Genomic DNA, 13,119 nt, shown 5'->3' with positions numbered 1-13,119 from the left:
CAATACCTAACACTGGCAAGGAGGTGGAGCAATGGGAACTCTCATACAATGCTGGTGGAAATGCAAATGGTACGGCCATTTTGGAAGATAGTTTGGTGGTTTCTTACAAAACTAAACACATTCTTACCATACAATTCAGCAATTATGTACCTTGGTATTTACTCAAAGGAGTTAAAAACTTATGTCCACATAAAAACCTGCACAGAGATGTTTATAGCAGCCTTATTCATATATTGCCAAAACTTGGAAGTAACCAAGATGCCCTTCAATAGGTGAACGGATAAATAAACTGTAGTACTTCCAGACAACGGAATAGTATTCAGAGAAATGAGCTATTAAGCCACGAAAAGACATGGAGGCCCCTTAAATGCATATTACTAAATGAAAGAAGCCAATCTGAAAAGGCTACATACTTTATGATTCCAACTATATGACATTCTAGAAAAGGCAAAACTATGGAGACAATAAAAAGATCAGTGGTTGCCAGGGGTACGGAGAAGAGATATGAATAGGCAGAGCACAGAGGACTTTCAGGGTAGCGAAATTACTCTGTATGATAATATAATGATGGATATATGTCATTATACATTTATCCAAACTCATAGTATGTACAACACCAAGAGTGACCCCTAAGATAAACTATGGACTTTGAGCAATTATGATGTGTCAATGTAGGTTTATTCTTGGTAAAAAAATCTACCATTCTGGTGAGTGATGTTAATAAGGGGGCAGGGAGGCTATGCATGTGTGAGAGCAAAGGGCATTTGGGACATCTCTGTACCTCCCTCTCAATTTTGTTATAAACCTAAAACTGCTCTAAAAAAACAAAGTGTTAAAAAAAAACTTAGATGAGATAAAGACATTTTCAAACACACAAAAGCAGAAAAAATTCATCAACACCAGACCCACACTAAAGATATGTTAAAAGAAGTCCTTTAAGCAGAAGGAAAATAACATCAGATGGAATTAATGGCACCAAAGAAGGTAACTAGATGGGTAAATATATAAGATGTTTTCTTATAGCTTAAATATTTTTAAAAGATAATTGACTGTTTCAACAAAAATAATAACACTACATTGTAGGCTTTACAACATATATAAAAGTAGAATGTATAACAATAATAGCACAAAGGAGACAAGGAGAGAGGGAAGTATGATATTGTTAAGGTTCTTATACTAAACTCTGAAGTGTTATATTATCACTTGAAGGTAGTCTGTTTTAAGTTAAAGATGTATACTATAAACCGTAAAACCCTTAAAATAACAAAACAAAAAGTTACAGCTAATAAAGAAACAAAGAAGATAAAATGGTATCATAAAAAATATTCCATCCAAAGAAGGCAGTAAAAGTGGAAAAGAATGATGAAAACAGATGAGAAACACAGAAAACAAACAGCAAGATGACAGTCTTAAACTGAACCACATCAATAAACCACATTGAAGGCAAATGGTCTAACCACCTCAATTAAAAGTAGAGATTGTTGGGGCCGGCCTGATGGAGTAGTGGTTAAGTTTGTGTGCTGCGCTTCAGCAGCCCAGGGTTCACAGATTCAGATCCCGGGCACAGACCTAGCCTTGCTGTGGCGGCACCCCAGATACAAAACAGAGGAAGATGGGCACAGATGTTAGCTCAGTGCTAATCTTCCTCAGCAAAAAAGAGCAGATTGACAACAGATGTCAGCTCAGGGCTAATTTTCCTCACCAAATAAATAAATAAAAATTTTAAAAAGAGAAAAAAAAAAGTAGAGATTGTCAGGATAAATAAAAAGGAAAAGATGAATTTTATGCTGTCTATAAAGAAAAGCACTTTAAATATAAAGATACAAATTGGTTAAAAGTAAAAGAATAAAAAAAGGAAAAAGATATATCATGCTAACAATAGTCAAAAGAAAACTGGAATGGCTGTTTTAATACCAGATGAAGTAGATTTCAGAGCAAAAATATTATCAGGAAGAAAGAAGGTCATTTCATAATTACAAAATGGTTCATTAATCAAGAAAATATAATAATCCTAAGCATTCCCCCAATACCAGAGCTTTAAAATATATTTTATATATGATAAAATATATCAGTTTTAAAAACTGATAGAGGGGCCAGCCCAGTGGTGTAGTTCACATGTTCTGCCTCAGTGGCCCTGCGTTTGCAGGTTTGGATCCCGGGTGTGGACCTACACAGCACTCCATCAAGCCATGCTGTGGCAGCATCCCGCATACAAAATAGAGAAAGATGGGCACAGATGTCAGCTCAGGGCCAATCCTCCTTGCCAAAAAAAAACACAACTGATAGAACTGCAAGAAAAAGTAGACAGATCCCGGGGCTGGCCTGGTGGTGTAGCGGTTAAGTTCATGCACTCTGCTTCGGTGACCTGGGGTTCACAGGTTTGGATCCCAGGCACGGACCTACACACTGCTCATCAAGCCATGCTGTGGCAGCATCCCACATACAAAATAGAGGAAGACTAGCACAGATGTTAACTCAGGGCCAATCTTCCTCATGCAAAAAGAGGAAGATTGGCAACATATGTTAGCTCAGGGCCAATCTTCCTCACCAAAAATAAAAAGTAGACAGATCTACAATGGCAGTAGGATGTTTTAATTCCCCTCTCTCAATAAACGATAGAACAAGTAGACAGAAAATAGAAAAAATATAGAAGAACTGAACAACGCTATAAATTAATTCGACTTAATAAACATTTATAGACTACTCCTACCAATATCAGGAGAAGATACATCCTTCTCAAGTGTACATGGAACATTTACAAGATAGACCATATCATGGGCCATAAAACAAATATCAATTAATTTGAAAGGATTCAAGACATATAAAGTATGTTTTCTGAACACAATGGAATTAACATAGAAATCAATAACAGAAAGATGTCTGGGAAAATCTTCCAATCATTAGAAACTAAATAACAACTTGCAAGGACCCATGGGTCAAAGAAAAAAATCAAAAGGAAAGCAGAAAATATTTTTAAATGAATGAAAATAAATAGACATATCAAAATTTGTAGGATACCACTAAAGCAGTAGTTGGGGAAAATTTACAGTAGTGAAAACCTATATTAGAAAAGAAGAAAGGCCTCACATAAATTACCTCAACTTCCACCTTAAGACACAAAAAAGCTCTTGACGAAATCCAAATTCCATTCCTAATAAAAACTCTCTGCAAACTAAGAAGAAGGAACTTCCTCAACTTGATAAAGGACATCTACAAAAAAAAACTACACATAACATCATACTTAATACTTAATATCATACTTAGAGGACTGAATGCATCTCTCCTAAATCAGGAACAAGACAAGGATGTCCACTTTCACTTCTTTTCAACATTGTATTAGAGGTTCTAGCCATTGCAATCAGGTGAGAAAAAGAAATAAAGGCATACAGATTGGAAAGGAAGAAGTAAAACTGTCTCTGTTCACAAAGGACATGATCATATATGTAGAAAATCCAATGGGAGCTACAAGAAAACTTTTAGAATTAGTGAATTACTAGATATAAGATACAAAAGTCAATTATATTTCTATATACCAATAAACAATACACAGAAATTGAAAAAAATTTTAAATATCATTTACTATAGCACCAAAAAACATATAATACTTAGGGACAAATCTGATAAAAAAATATGAAAGATTTGTACACTGAAAACTACAAGACACTGCTGAGAGAAATTATAGACCTAAAAATACCAGAGATATACCATGTTCATGGGTCAGAAGAATCAATATTAAGATGTCAGTTCTCCCCAAATTGATGTAGAGAGTTGATGCAATCCCAATCGAAATCAGAACCAGCTTTTTTGTTTTTTACAGAAATTGAGATGATGATTATAAATTTCATATGGAAATGTGAAGAACACAGAATAGCCAAAACAACTCTGAAAAAGATTCATGATAAAGCCACAATAATCCAAACAGTGTGGTATAAAGATATACAATAGATCAACAGAACAAAATAGAGTCCAGAACTAGATGCACACATATATGGACAATAGACTTTTTTATGATTGTGCAAAGTCCATTTAGTGAAGAAAGAACAGTCTTTTCAACAAATAGTGCTGGATATCCACATGCAAAAAAAAATGAACTTCAATCCATCCCTCATACCATACACAAACATTAACTCGAAAATTTTCAAAACTCATCAAAGATTTGAATGTAAACTAAAAACTATGAAACTTAAATGGGAGAAAATCTTTGTAACCTCAAGTTAAGCGCAGGTTTCTAGATATGACAGCAGAAGCATGATATATAAAGTAAAAAATTAAGTACATTGAACTTCATCAAAATTCAAAACATCTACTCTTCAAGACTCTGTTAAGAAAATGAAAAGATAAGCCATAGACTGGGAAAAAATATTTGCAAAGCATATATCTGAAAAAAAACTTATATCCAGAATATATAAAGAATTCTCAAAACTCAATAATAAGAAAACAAATAACCTAATTTAAAAACTGGGCAAACAACTTGAACAGACACTTCACCAAAGAAGATGTATGGATGGCAAATAGTACTTGAAAAGATGTTCAGCGTCACTAGTCATTAGAGAAATGCAAATTAAAACCACAATGAGATACCATAACACACCTACTAGAATGACTAAAATTTAAAAGACTAATAATAACAAGTATTGACGAGGATATAGAAAAACTGGACCTCTTAGCGCTAATGGGAATATAAAATGATGCAATCACTCTGGGAAAAAGTTTGGTAGTTTTTCAAAAAGGTAATTATATATGTACCATTTGATTTAGCCATTTCATTTCCAGATATTTACCCAAGAGAAATGAAAGTATACGCCTGCACGAGGACTTGCACATGAATGGTCATAGCAGTTTTATTTGTAATAGCCCAAAAAAATCCAAGTGTTCAACAAGTAAATGGATAAACAGTGGTATATTTATACAATGGAATACTACTGACCAATAAAAAGAAACAAACTACTGATACATGCAACAACATGCATGAATTTCAAAATAATTATGCGTAGGGAAGGAAGTCATACCCTCATCCCTCCAAAAAAAGAGTACATGATTCGATTTTAATAAAATTGTAGGACATTTAAACAAATCTACAGTGACAGAAAGTAGACCAGTGATTGCCAGCGGCGGAGTAAGGGTGGTGTGAAAAGGATTACAAAGAGGCAAGAGGAAACCTTTGGGGTTGGTGCATGTGTTCATTATCTTGATTGCAGTGATGGTTTCATGACTATTCATATATAAAAACTTATCAAGGTGTACCCTTTAAATGAGTATAATTTACTGTATAACAATTATATACCTCAAGAAACTTATAAAACAAAACAAAAATGAATGACTTCAAGGATTTTGGCCCAAGCTGCCCAAAGAATTGAATTTCCTAAACTGAGAATAAGAGGGCTACAGAATAAGCAAATTGTGGAGGGAAAACAAAAATTTAATTTTAAAATGTTGAGTTTATGCTGGTGGGAGTGCAAACTGGTGCAGCCACTATGGAAAACAGTATGGAGATTCCTCAAAAAATCAAGGATAGAACTACCATATGATCCAGCCATCCCACTGCTGGGTATTTATCCAAAGAACTTGAAAACACCAATTTGTAAAGGTACATACACCCATGTGTTCATTGCAGCGTTATTCACAATAGCCAAGACTTGGAAGCAACCTAAGTGCCCATCAAGGGACGAATGGATAAAGAAGCTGTGGTATATATACACAATGGAATACTACTCAGCCATAAGAAATGATGAAATCCAGCCATTTGTGACATCATGGATGGACATTGAGGGTATAATGCAAAGTGAAATAAGTCAGAGGGAGAAGGTCAAATACCGCATGATTTCCTTCATTAAGTAGTAGATAATAACAATAATAAACAAACACATAGGGACAGAGATTGGATTGGTGGTTACCAGAGGGGAAGGGGGGAGGGAGGAGGGTGAAAGGGATAATTCGGTACATGTGTGTGGTGATGGGTTGTAATTAGTATTTTGGTGGTGAACATGATGTAATCTATGCAGAAATAGAAGTACAATGATGTACACCTGAAATTTTTACAATGTTATAAACCAATGTTACTGCAATAAACAAAAAATTAAAAAAAAAAAATGTTGAGTTTGAAATGTCTACTAGATATGCAAGTGGAGCCATCAACTAGGCAACTACATATACTAAATCGAGAGTTCAGGAAAGAAGTCTGAGATGATATAAATTTGACAGTTTTTGGCATATAGCTGTGCTTGAATGAAGCAGTTAGTATTCAGTAAAAATTAGTGGAATGAATACAAGTTCTAGGTACTTTACATTATTAACTTATTTCATCCTAACAAAAACCTTATAAAGTAGGGATTACTATCTCCATTGTATAGATTAGGAAACTGAGGCATAGAGGAATGAGTTCCTAAGGGGGAAAAAACAAAAGTCACATATCCCCAGACTATTAGCTAATAAAATAAAGTAGGTGAAGATTTAATAAACCTAGAAATAAATTCCCAAAGTCCATAATTGACATGTTAGTTAAGGGAGTGACCTCCCTTAAATTTTATACATATGAAAATCAATGTAATCTACATGTTAAAGAGATTAAAGTCTGTGCTACCCAACTACTATATTTGTGTCATTTTAAAACTTCTAAAAGAAAAAAGCAGGACGTTTTAAGCTGTTACCTCAGCTGAAGAAGAAACTAAAGGATATAGAAGTTTAATGAGGAAGAACCTGAACTGGGATCAAAACAGCTGTAGAAACTATTTTATAGTCTACTAGAGGCAAAAAAAGAAAGTTTTATATTGGCATTTAGGGAATGAACTGGTAGGTAAAATATCAGAAGCTCCTAGTCTAGGAAAATGTCATTTAAATTTCAAGGAAATATGTTCCTTGAATTTTAATTCTAACCTTTCAAAAAAAAGAAAAAAAAGAAAACTCGGAAAGGTTAAAATACTACATCAAATGCTAATAATAAAGGATATAAAATTGGAGACATGAAAGGCCATTCTTGTTATAAAAAAATTGCTGTGTTGATAATACCTCATTCAGACATAATGGAAGACTAATACAAAACTTTTTACAGGTTTTTTCATTAAATACTATTATTCTGCCCACTGAAGTTCATTATAAACTATAATGATTAACAAATCTAATTATCTTGACTTAGATAAAACCTTGACTTATTGAAGATTTTTAACACTGCCTCAACAAATACGTTCAATTTTATTCCAGTTCTATCTTTTAAAGATTTTTATTTATTCAGCTTTTTCCCCCCAAAGCCCCAGTAGACAGTTGTATGTCATAGGTTCACATCCTTCTAGTTGCTGTACGCGGGACTCGGCCTCGCGTTGGACGGAGAAGTGGTGCCTCCGGGCGCTCCCGGGATCCGAACCCGGGCCGCCAGCATCAGAGCGCGCGCACTTAACCACCAAGCCACAGAGCCAGCCCAGTTCTATCTTAATGCATAAAATTAAAACTAAAGATAATAGTTTAATAATTTTTTTCATAGGCTTTCATCCAGAATTGGTCACTGGCATACCAAGTTCATTCAACTCTTTTTAAGAAATAAGGAAAAAGACAATCAAGATAAGATCAACAAGTATGTCACATCTCTCCCTACGTCCAGTTAAAAGGTAGGAGAGCAGAGTCTCTGTAAACCAAGGTGAATAAAGTGATCAGTACATCACTAACAAATTGGACTTTCTAAATTTTGTTCACAAAAGCTGAGTTACAGTCATCTTGACCATGTTTGAGGAGGTTGAAGGATTCGATACATTTTAATAATAACCTGCTTAGAATCCATGAAGGGAACCTGAAGTTTTCCAAAAATTCACAAGGATTCAAAAAAAGTGCTATAAGGACTCCAAGGACTAACTCATGGGACGAGCAGTTGTCAATGAAATTACACATTGAAAAGTTCAATGAACAGCAAATATCAACATCTACCCAGATGATCCAATTTATGATCAACTTCTGAGAATTCTACGTCCAATTTGTTCCATTTTGCTCCATTTTGCTCTTATTTCAGGTCACTATCAGCTCTTGCCTGAATTACTGCAGCAGCCTCTTAACACATCTTTACGTGCCCCATCCCTTCTCCACACAGTAGCTAGCCAGAACTATCTAAGAACAAAGGTAAAGTTCAAACTTCTAAAAGGGGCTTTACAAGGCCCTTTATGATCCAACTGCTTCGTATTTTCCTGGCTTCATCCTTTACCACTGCTATACGTACATCCACCCAATATACAAACACCAAGAATGTGTGTTCTTTCATATACACGCACTAGACCTCAGCCATACTCAGCTATGTGCAGACCCCCAAAAGCAACAGCCGCCCTTAAAGCCTCATGCTGCTTCCTCTGACTGGACTGTTCTCCCCACCTCCATCCCTTTTTGGCTAACTCTCACTCATCCTGAGGTCTCATTTTAAATGCCATGTCCTCTGATACCTTCTTTGTTCAACTCCTTCCCTCCAACCCCATTTGATGAGCTTAACACCCTGCAGCTAGCCTTCACCTAGCAATTCTCACTCTGAATCTTAACTGTCTATATACCTAACTTTCTGTCATAATATAGGGTAGAGGATGGTGTCTTATTCACTAATGTGTCCTCGGCATCTAACTCAATGCCTGACCCACAACAGAAACTGAACAAACTCATTCAGTGAATGTACTACGAAAGGTACTTCATTCAGAGGGAACACATAGCTGTTTTGAAACTCTTAACTAAAGAAATAACATACCTGTCTTTCCAACTCTTGTCCTGTTATGCCAGCCTCTACGTGAACTGTCAGATTGTTCTCATCAACCCAGAGGATTCGATTCTGTTGCAAAGAAGAAAGAAGTCTCATCTCCATGAACTACTGACATTTTCTCAGGAAATATAACTTCCTAACTCAAAACAGCAAGTGACAAGATAGTAATTAAGCAAGTAGGGTTACCCACACGAGAAAGCTCCACTTATCCCTGACTATAAAACATGACAGACATAGTAACATAGGCAGTATATTGCACAGGAGTTGGTTTAAAACATAGACTGTCTTTATTCAGATATTAATTTGAATTATACTCTACCTCTTATCTTAGGTAAATTATTTAACTGTCTAAGCTTAGTGTTTCCTCATTTGTAGAATAGTAATACCTATTCATAGGGTTGATGTAAGGATTAAATGAGATACTGCACATGAAAAGCTTGCCATACACAGTTTCTGGCATTCTGCAAACAGTACCTGCACTACTATTAATAGTTAGCAATCACATCTTATTTAAGAATGTCAGAAGACGGCCACCATGAGATTAGAAAAAGACACCTGCAAAAACATTTGAATATAGTATAGTCATACGTCTATGGGGATACATTCTGAGAAATGCATCGTCAGGCAATTTCGTCATTGCGCGTAGAGTGTACTTACACAAACCTAGATAGTATAGCTTACTACACACCCAGGCTATTTGGTACTAATTTTATGGGACCATCATAGTATATGCAGTCCGTCATTGACCAAAATGTTGTTATGTGGCACATGACTATAAATGGCATCCCTGCTTTATTTTCAATCCAAAATAGGACCAGAAACCCCAGGTAGAAAACAGAGCACATTCCTGCCTCCTGCTGAAAAGAAGGAACTGAACATTATCTGGCTCAAGTTACGAAATGCATGACTACCGAAAAAAATGTTTTTAACATTTTTAACCTAATTTTTATATATATGAATCTTCATGAATTACTTTCTACTATTAAGAACAGACTTCTTTCCCCCTCGATTCAGGTTAACACACAGAATCTTCTTCTGGATGCCAGGTATGCTTTCTTTGCACTTTGATATGTTCAATTTCATGGCAATAACTAATGTATATAAGTCTAGTTAATAATAAAAAGGAAAGAATACAATAGACAATATGAAAATAGCAGTCTCTGCCTATATTCTAAATTTGGACACATACAAATAACTACACTGCTTAATTCACAGGGTTATGATAAACATTAAGTAAGATGATATATGTGAATGTACTTATTGTTTTATGTTAAAACTATCATTATAATTATATTCTCACAATAAGAATAGTAATTTCAATATAACCATGGCAAAATCAGGCTTTTGGTCCTGTGGCAGATAAACAAAGGGAAGTATTAAACTCTAAAGTAAAAAGACAGAATTTAGTAATCTAATGGTAACTTATAATAATTTATATACATCTCCCCCAGTAGACTGGCTCCTGAGGCAATTACATACACGTACTAATTATATACCTTGTACCTACCAGGGGTCTAAACATATTTTTAGTAGAACAAAGAAACTGAAAGAGGCAGAGAAGAAAACCATTTATGGGCACTCACAGAGAACCTAAAGAATATGTATAGACTACCCTATTATATCCAGCATACACTACCCAACACAAATTAACAATAAAACAAAAACTTTAGGGCCAATAGGTCTTAGTATTATCAGATACATTTAAGTAGAAAACTGGCACAACTAATTCTCATCATATTTTGTACACATTGTATCAGAAGTACACTGTGCAAAATAATGCACAGACATAACTTACTGACTTCAATGCAAATCACAATTATAAGTACCACCCATCCCCTATAATATTTGAGAGAGTTCAGTGTTAAAGGCAGTGAATATACAAGGTTTTTCTACAAAATAAATGGTTGGAACCTTGCTATTTAAAATTCTGCCACAGGGGCCGGCCCCGTGGCATAGCGGTTAAGCGCGCGTGCTCCGCTGCTGGCAGCCCGGGTTCGGATCCCGGGCGCACACCAAGGCACCGCTTGTCAGGCCATGCTGTGGTGGCATTCAATATAAAGTGGAGGAAGACAGGCACAGATGTTAGCCCAGGGCCAGTCTTCCTCAGCAAAAAAAGGAGGATTAGCATGGATGTTAGCTCAGGGCTGATCTTCCTCACAAAAAAAAATTAAAAATATAAAATAAAATAAAATTCTGCCACAGAATTTTAAGCATCTACTCAATATAGACTTTTACTTATACTTTCTCATTTAATCTTCACAATAACGTTCTGCAGTATTATCATCTCTACACATTCAGTAATAGATTTAGTGTTAAATTTGCACATAGTAAGGTAAAGGGCCCAAAATTCAAACACATTCCAAAGACTATTCCAGAACAGGCTACTCTTAAGCTATTTTCTAGGGAAATTGTCTTTTCTTTTTTATTTATTTTGGTAAGGAAGGTTAGCCCTGAGCTAATATCCATGCCCATCTTCCTCTGCTTTATATGTGCGATGCCTGCCACGGCATGGCTTGATAAGCAGCACATAGGTCCACGCCTGGGATAGGAACTTGCAAACCCCGGGCAGCCAAAGCAGAGCGTGCAAACTTAACTGCTACGCCACCAGGCCGGCCTGGAAATTGCCTTTTCTTAAACTCTGGGATAAGTACAAAGGTTAATGGGTAACTTTACAGTAGAATAATCAGGCTGTCACCATCTGAACTTGCTGATCAACTTTAGCAATACTAAAAGCAGACAACCAGCTATTACATGCCTCCTGATGTGATGTGACACAGAAAAAGACACCACGCTCTATGATATATTGTTGCTTAAAAAGAAATTAAAAGCTTTGCCTGAATTTAACTAGAGTTTATATCTAACTTCTGGTTTAGAAGACATATCGAGCCTAGAGGAAGAGTTAAATGACACCAAGAAGAAGCAACAGGCAAATCCAAAATATGACATATTCTATGCTACAAACAACCTAGTTTCTCCAAAAATCACTAACATTCAAAACGGGAGAAAGACGAGGGATTTAAATAAAACGAGACCTAAGCAAACAACCAAAAGCTAATGTGGGCCTTGTCTGATTCCCCATTTAAACAAATGAACTGTAAAATAATGACAATTTTGAGATAACTGGAAAAGTTAAATGTGAACTACATGTTAAATGATACAAAGAAGTACTTTTAATTTTGCCAGGAGTGATAATAATATAGTGAGAATATGTCCTTTTTTTGTGAGGAAGATTAGCCCTGAGCTAACATCCATTGCCAATCCTCCTCTTTTTGCTGAGGAAAATTGGCCCTGGGCTAACATCCATGCCCATCTTCCTCTACTTTATACAGGACGCTGCCACAGCATGGCTTGACAAGCAGAGCGTCAGTGCACGCCCCGGATCCGAACCTGCGAACCCCGGGCCAGTGAAGCAGACCGTGCCAACTTAACTGTTGTGCCACTGGGACGGTCCCTGAGAAAACGTCCTTTTTAAAACAGATACACAGAAATATTTAGGTATAAAGTAGCATAATATCATGATTTGCTTTAAAAACAGTAGAGAAAAAAAGAAAGATAAAGCCAATGTGACAAAATGTTAATTATTTAATCTAGAAAATGGATATACTATTCTTTCTACCTTGGTGTTTGAAAACATTTCAAATTAATTAATTAATTTTTAAAAAATTTTTATAATGGAAGAATATGTAACCACGAATATTGTTGACTATACAAAGATTAAGTTCATACCCAAATTAAAACTTAAATATGGCACAATGTCCAACTCTTGGATCACAATGAGCCAAAACTTCAAAAAATAATCCTATCATTAAAATTAGTTAGCTCCTCTATTCTTCCACAAGCAAAACTACAACAGCATTAGTAAAACGGGGGGGCACAAGTAAGATAGGGTGATTCAAATTAACCTTAACTAATATTAGTCATTTTCTTTTTTAACAATACAAAACAGGTCATCTATTGTATCAATATTCTAATATATGCTTCTCAAATTATCAATTTCACATGCCAATTTGGTAGAATCCATCAAGATATGTGCCTCAGAGTATGAGTGAACTTAGCTTTTGGAGATCTGAAGACAAGAGTAACATATAATGATGAAATAAATTTAAAACAAAATCGACAATATACCTTTTTAATGACAACTAAGACTGAGCCATAAAGATAATTTTTTAAACCAAATGTTATCTTCAAATACATCTCAAATTATCATATACCATTTGTGTAGTGTCCAAAGAAATAATTGTTCTTGTCTCATCTGCAGGACACATCAGGGCATATGAAACACTTGTTCCTCCTGCCAAAATAGGAAACAACAACTTTATGTTTAAATATTTTATTTTTAGCTACATTTCTAGGGCAAATCCCTAATACAAAGCATACAGATAGGCCCACTAGAAAAGTAA

General features: G+C 35.4%; 1 protein-coding gene across 5 annotated transcripts in view; it reads right to left on the bottom strand.

Annotated features, from left to right (window-relative positions):
- Nucleotides 1–13,119, bottom strand: part of AGPS (alkylglycerone phosphate synthase) — a 404,117-nt gene that overhangs the window by 77,231 nt on the left and 313,767 nt on the right. For all 5 annotated transcript variants that reach the window (XM_087435433.1, XM_004426664.3, XM_087435431.1 and 2 more), the window contains 2 exons: nucleotides 12,931–13,010; nucleotides 8,708–8,788 (listed from right to left, as the gene is read on the bottom strand). In XM_087435433.1, coding sequence (XP_087291559.1) covers nucleotides 8,708–8,788; nucleotides 12,931–13,010 — 161 coding nt within the window. The remainder of the gene's footprint in view (nucleotides 1–8,707; nucleotides 8,789–12,930; nucleotides 13,011–13,119) is intronic.

Source organism: Ceratotherium simum, chromosome 9 (assembly GCF_057802395.1).
Source record: "Ceratotherium simum simum isolate JZ-2026a chromosome 9, ASM5780239v1, whole genome shotgun sequence".
Classification (NCBI taxonomy): Eukaryota; Metazoa; Chordata; class Mammalia; order Perissodactyla; family Rhinocerotidae; genus Ceratotherium; species Ceratotherium simum.
This window is presented reverse-complemented; position numbering and strand designations above follow the sequence as displayed.